The sequence below is a fragment of the Sesamum indicum genome, linkage group LG15, assembly GCF_000512975.1.
Source record: "Sesamum indicum cultivar Zhongzhi No. 13 linkage group LG15, S_indicum_v1.0, whole genome shotgun sequence".
NCBI classification, from domain to species: Eukaryota; Viridiplantae; Streptophyta; class Magnoliopsida; order Lamiales; family Pedaliaceae; genus Sesamum; species Sesamum indicum.
The window spans coordinates 4,534,323-4,540,697 of NC_026159.1; the positions used below are offsets into that span (position 1 = coordinate 4,534,323).

The window sequence follows — 6,375 nt, forward strand, 5'->3', positions numbered from 1 at the left end:
ATAATACTAGAATACGATGAATCTTTCGTTTTTAAATCAATTGAAGAAGCTTAAAAAGCGATGAAAATAAAGTGTGTGATCTACAATATTCCTCATATATATTTAGCTTACATTGGAAGTAGCCTATCCAACCCAAACTGTAATGTGATACAGAAAACTCAGCTTCACAAAAAACATATATATATCTATATCTTATCAAAGATTATAGTACAGATGAAAATGTATTGTATCAAGAATCTTTAACGTAGTACACAACCTACTTACATTTATTAAAGTCCAAACGTATCCGTGTTTGTTTCAGCGCTTATGAAATCGACTGTTAGGGTCCAAACTCCAACCAATCCAACAAATAAAACAAATCTTGGGAGGTGGGTGTTAGTGTTATTTGGATTCACACATAGAAAAACTTATATATATATATATATATATAATTATCCCAATAAACAAATAAAAAGAAATTAAAATTTCTGGTTCTGAGTTTGGCATGTGTTGCACAATCGTTTTCTCACTTTCTAAGCTGCTCCTCTTCCACCCCCACGACTCAGCAAAGAGTCAATATTGCTTCTTTTCTCTGCATTCGATTATATCAATATTTTAATAATTTAAATAATTGAACAGTATATCGATCAATACAATAATATGACCATATAGTATAAATCATATTACAATAAATTCACATAAAACAAAATGAATACCCACAAATTCAATGAAATTCAAATCAATAACTCTAAATTTATTCATGAAATTTTAATCTTAACTTTAATGAATATGCTAAAACATCATTAGTAAGAGCCAATACTGTTTCAAACACTAATATCCGGGTGAGAACAAAGAGGAGGAGGGGAGAGAGAGAGAGATAAAGTTGGGATGAGAGGGAAAGAAAGTAATGAATTATTTAACTAATGTTAAGATTTATTTCACAATAAGATTTAACTTAGATGAGTCATAATATTAGAAAATATGTTTTAGCGTGATAAATTACTTTTTATGACCATATCAGGGCCACGGCATAGACGCCAACCAACAAATTGAAATGATGCTAATGATTTAACAGAAAAGGGCATGTACCCAGTATTCTTCTTGTCAGTTGCTGTGGGTGGAAATACCTACTGCAGACAAATTTGTACTCTAGTTCTTAATTGCAAGTGGTTTACTAGAAATGTCTGCTAGCTAGCTAGTCCTAGCAACCTCCTTTTTACGTTGATGTGGGGACGTAAGATTGGGTGGATCAAATCAAACTTGCTGTAACTTTTTTATCAACCAGATTATTCAAGTACTTAAAATAGTATTGAATCTATAATTAAAACTATGAGGATTGATTTTGGTCTATTTTGTATACATGCTAATATAATTAACAATGATAAATAAATTGTAATAATTATATAAAATAAATTAAATATCCACATATTTAGTCAAACTCGAAGTTACATGAAACCACAGCTTATTTTCAAAAAACAGGTCATTTTATGGACACAAGAGCCTATAATCACGATTAAAGAGAGCTGTTGCATTGATCACCACTCCCTATTTTCTACAAGGAAAAAAGTAAAATTGACTTAACTCAAATTGGTTTAAACTATATGACCAAAGTCTTTTTCTTTGTATTAAAAGTATTTTTAATATAGGAGAATATTTCACACCATGTAGTTAGGTAGGTACCCCGCTTGGATTATGAACTATCAATGCAATAATAATAATATTGTTATAAAGTATAAATGAACACGATATGGCTATGAAGTAAAATGCTAATATCATCGCTGTTGATTCAGAATCCATACAAATACTTAAGTGGCGTAACGTAACAAACAGCTACTAGTACAGATCCATGTTAAAGTTTTCAGCTACTAATGGCCAAATAGTACAAAAACTGTAGGTGCATCACCCTGAATTGTTTTATGCAACCGTCCTGACTGGTGATCAAGGTTATCCAGGGAACTCACAGAATTTCAAGACTTCAAGAAACTAGAAAAATCACACAGCAGAAACAAACTGAAGATGGATATCCAATATGTAAGGCTGAGATTGTACGCCAGAGCAACACAAAGTTAGAGGAAAGCGCTAAAAGACAGTGAATGAACCTCAAGGAATTTGGTTGGATTTAGAAAGACAGGAAATTCTACAGCCACAAGAATTACATCTAAGAATGCCTGCACAGATTCCAAAGTTATATTATGATAGCCACAGAAAAAAGAAAAAAAACATAACATTAATCCTCCTCTTGGGTCCAAATCTTCACTGTATTGTCGTTTCCAAGCGCACCCGAAGCTATCATATTTTCCGTTGGGTGACACGATACTGATAAAACTGCATCTGTATGACCTTCCAGCTTTTGAACTATTTTCCGGGACTGCAGCTCCCACAAATACACGCAATTATCCTCAGATCCGCTCACAATGTATTTCCCATTTGTTATAGAAAATGTTGAAGAAATGCAGTACTTTGAGTTCACGTGGCCTGTGTAAGTTTTCAGAAACTTCCCTGTGGAAAAATTCCAGAGCCGCTGCCAACACAACCATCCAGGAATAAACATGAGAGCAGTAAAAGAATACATTTGCAGACTCCGGAAATATTGTAAATACAGTGAGTCCCACAGACATGCCTTGGGGCCAGGTTTTAGCAAACTGGCACAAAGAGCGCATACATAATTACATCAAATGATGCATAAGAAGGTTGACATAAAAATTAGAATGATAAAAACTCTACGTGTTGAAGTCCTTCATCTAGCAGCTGGTGGTATTATGGCTCATAAACCACCAGATAGAAACTCAGACTTCAAAAGACATGCTGATAAAACTACTCTTGTTCCAACTAACAGTAAAGCCACTAGCAGCCTGAGTTTATAAAGAGATATGAACACCATAAGTAGTCAACACTCAACAAGATCCCACTTTTGTCAGATCATATCTCTCTTTCGTCTGAAAACAACAATTCAGGTTTCAAATATTGTTGCGTGTTAGGTATTCAGCAACAATCAAAAAATTGAACAAAATTAAAATGTACAGTGACAATTTTATGCATCCATTATTTAATAAATTCTTACGCCATGGCAAATGGTGAATAGAATCCGAATAGGAAAAAAAAACTCAAATTAACACACATAGGAGATTATTTGTATAATACAACCATGACGACAATATTTGAGGAAGAAAGAAGCTTTATGATTCCCGTGATACAATGTGCATCCAGAGCATAACTGCAACCCAAGTTCTAGTCTGCATGCAATAAAACTAATATTCTTTTGGACTTCAATCAACAGGGATAGTAAAAAATTGACCTCCCCAACAGCACTAATGCCAGGCAACCTCCTTTTTGTTACATCGTTTCTGTGCATGATTTAGGTGAGAAAACCACATGAGTACATGAGAACAACTAAGAAGAAGCTCATGTAGAAGCTTCCAAAGTGCGGCAAGTCATTTCTGTGAGCCAAGTCTTCAACTAGTACTAAAGTGTTTGCAAGAAGATTAAAATAAGAAAATATAATGAAATAAACATGGGGAACATCACCAAAACTTCATCAAGTGTATTGTGCATGCTACAACTATTTAATTGCTATTTAGTTAGTAAGTCTCAACTGAAGATCAATATGTTTATGGGATCACTATATATACATATATATCTTCTCAGATAAGTATATGAGGTTCCTACTTCCTAGATAGAGTAGAGTACACAATGAGGTACAGCTTCCATACTTGTACACAAGGTCATTAGTCATATACTAATAATTCAAAATGTTATATCAGTAACTTAGACACACGAGGTAAAACTTAAAGTAATATAATGCCTCACTAGAATTAACAAGAGCAAAGATGTCTTTTCAAGTTATCATGGGGCATATAGATGGCGATGCAGGAATGGTGAAACTTATAAAGGCAGAAGGCAGATCAAGACTCAACTATAGAGCCAGAAATTTAATTTCCAGAACTGAAATTTCAAATGACTAGAGAATTGCCACTTGAGAACAGCATTTGTAAAGATCAAGTCATGCATTCTCACCATTCTAATCAATCATGATGCCATTATGATCATAACCTCCTTCCATAAATTAGTTCTCCTATATTCAGCAGTGAAGATATGCATCTTCTAAACCACCACATCAACTCTCTCAGTGCAGATGTCAAGCAGTTCATAAATTCTCATCCGAATCAAACATGATACACATTGCACACACTAGTCCTCATATTAGCTTCCCAAGTAAATCATATATATAGATCATACAGCTGAAGTCTTTAGCATCTGATAATTGACATGAGCTATTCAAATCAAGGAAGCAGATAAAATTACCTACTCGCCAGTCAAGCAGATAAATTTACCCATTCAAAAGAACAACAAGACAAATATCAAGATTTCATCTTATGTTTCTATCACCGCAATATAATCTACCATTTAATCAGTTCCTCCTATGATAAGGACTAACTTAATGTCATTATCAGCAGAGATACAGCTTAAGGGGGAAAAAAAAAGGAGTAATGGCTGGACTGTATATCCTTCTCAGGAGTCTACATGGAAACAGTTCTAAGAAACCAAATGGAAAATAGGACAATAACATGTCCAATTACTGAATCTATTATTCAATGAATCATCTAACACATTGAATCACTACGCAGAAACGGAGAATTTAACATTCCACTTGACAAGATAACAGTCTCAAAGCAACTAAAACATGGCATCGAGCGATGACAATTCCAAACAGCACCATTTCCAACCTCTGGATCAGAATTCACAAGTGCTCCTCGATCAAGAAAAAAGTTAAAAAAAAAAAATTAAAACCCCCCCCCCCCCCCATCAACCAAATGAAGTAAACAAACAAATCATATCACTTAAAAGATTGTAACTTTCATCATAGATAAAGACAATAAAATAGAAACCAACCAGAGTATTGTCAAGAGTTCCCACAAGAATAAACTTCCCATTGGGCGAGAACTTGACAAAGCTAACAGGAGGATGCTCATCATCAATGAGAGTCTTCATACAATGCCCAGTGGAAGCATCCCAAATCCTACAAAGCCCATCATAACTACTTGAAACGATAAGCGATCCATCCAGATTAAAATGAACTGCCGTGACAGGGTCCGAATGTGCGGGAAGCACCTTCAGGCATTTCCCCGACTTGACATCCCAAATTCGGACGGTCTCATCGAAGGAACCGGAGGCAAGCATGTTGGACTGGGGATTGAAATTGACAGAGAAAACGTAGTTGGTGTGGCCAGTAAGGGTTTTGATGAGGGAGCCAGTGGCGACGTCCCAGAGACGGACGGTGCGGTCGTCGGAGGCGGTGGCGAGGAAACGTCCGTCGGAGGAGAAGGCCAGGTCGGAGATGCCCAATTCGTGGCCATGGAATTCGTTGTGGACAGCATCGGGAGAGGACAGGGAGTAAGTGCGGGCGGATTTGTCGGCGGAGCAGGACGCGAGGAAGCGGCCATCCTCGGAGAATTGAACGCTGGAGACGGCCCGTTTGTGGCCGGTAAGGGTGTGCTTGAGGCGATAGGGTTTGAAGGATTCAGCAGGCTCCGTCGTTGAAGCCATCCGTGGGTCTGTGTCTTCCACCACCACCAGGGTTCTGTTGGGGTTTTTGCGGGTATATTACATTTTTTATCCCATATAATAGGCATTGTATTGCCGGTAAATTACACTATGGGATAAAAAATATAATTTATAAAATATAAAATAATTCATTATTCTGCTCTAACACATAACAAAAACAGTGGCAAATTTGTTGCTACAGCTCGAGAACATAACAAACAAAATAATGGAACCAAATGTATTGCTCCAGCTCCAAAACATAACAAAATATGACTGCTAATGGAAATAACAGCTGCCGTTTAGCCTCTTAATGAAAAAGCCTCTTGTGTCCTCAAATTGAAAAAAAAAAAAAAACACATATGGGACTCAATGTATAAATTAACTAAAGTATCAAACCAAAATTAAAAATAAATTCACTTATGCAATCAAAAATATAATTTATTTGGTTCTTACAGACGAAATTTCCCTTTGCTGATGAAGAGAGAAAATATGAAAATTCTTGAAAATAGAGAAAAAAAAAAAACTCCTTTTATTATAGCCATTTTTTTTCAATTTAAAGATCAAATTACAATTAATTCTCTTAACATTTTTTATATAATTATAAATATTTTTTATTATTCTAAATATTATTAATACTTTTGATTTAACATTTATTTAATAACTAGTTCAATTTATTAATTTTTATTAAATTTTCATCTATCTTTTATCGTGAAATAATTAAAACATTTTTGTGGAATATAAATAAATAATTTTACATAATATTTAATTTTTTTAATTTTTTATTAATTAAGTGAATATTTTTTATAATTTTTATAATTTTTTTATTCATCTCATCTGATATTTTATTATTTTTAA

At 34.6% G+C, this 6,375-nt stretch overlaps 1 protein-coding gene across 1 annotated transcript; it reads right to left on the bottom strand.

The window, feature by feature from the left end:
• Nucleotides 1,982-5,593, bottom strand: LOC105177862 (COMPASS-like H3K4 histone methylase component WDR5A). The gene is made up of 2 exons (XM_011101133.2): nucleotides 4,870-5,593; nucleotides 1,982-2,500 (listed from the first exon to the last, which is right to left on the bottom strand). The coding sequence occupies exons 1-2, from the start codon at nucleotides 5,521-5,523 to the stop codon at nucleotides 2,207-2,209; spliced, it is 948 nt and encodes a 315-aa protein (XP_011099435.1). The 5' UTR covers nucleotides 5,524-5,593; the 3' UTR covers nucleotides 1,982-2,206.

Coding starts and splice junctions, on each gene's coding strand:
- LOC105177862 (XM_011101133.2), bottom strand. CDS start 5,523: ATGGCTTCAACGACGGAGCCTGCTGAATCCTTCAAACCCTATCGCCTC. Junction 2,501..4,869: donor GAACTCTTGACAATACTCTG/GTTGGTTTCTAT, acceptor TTGTGTTGGCAG/CGGCTCTGGAATTTTTCCAC.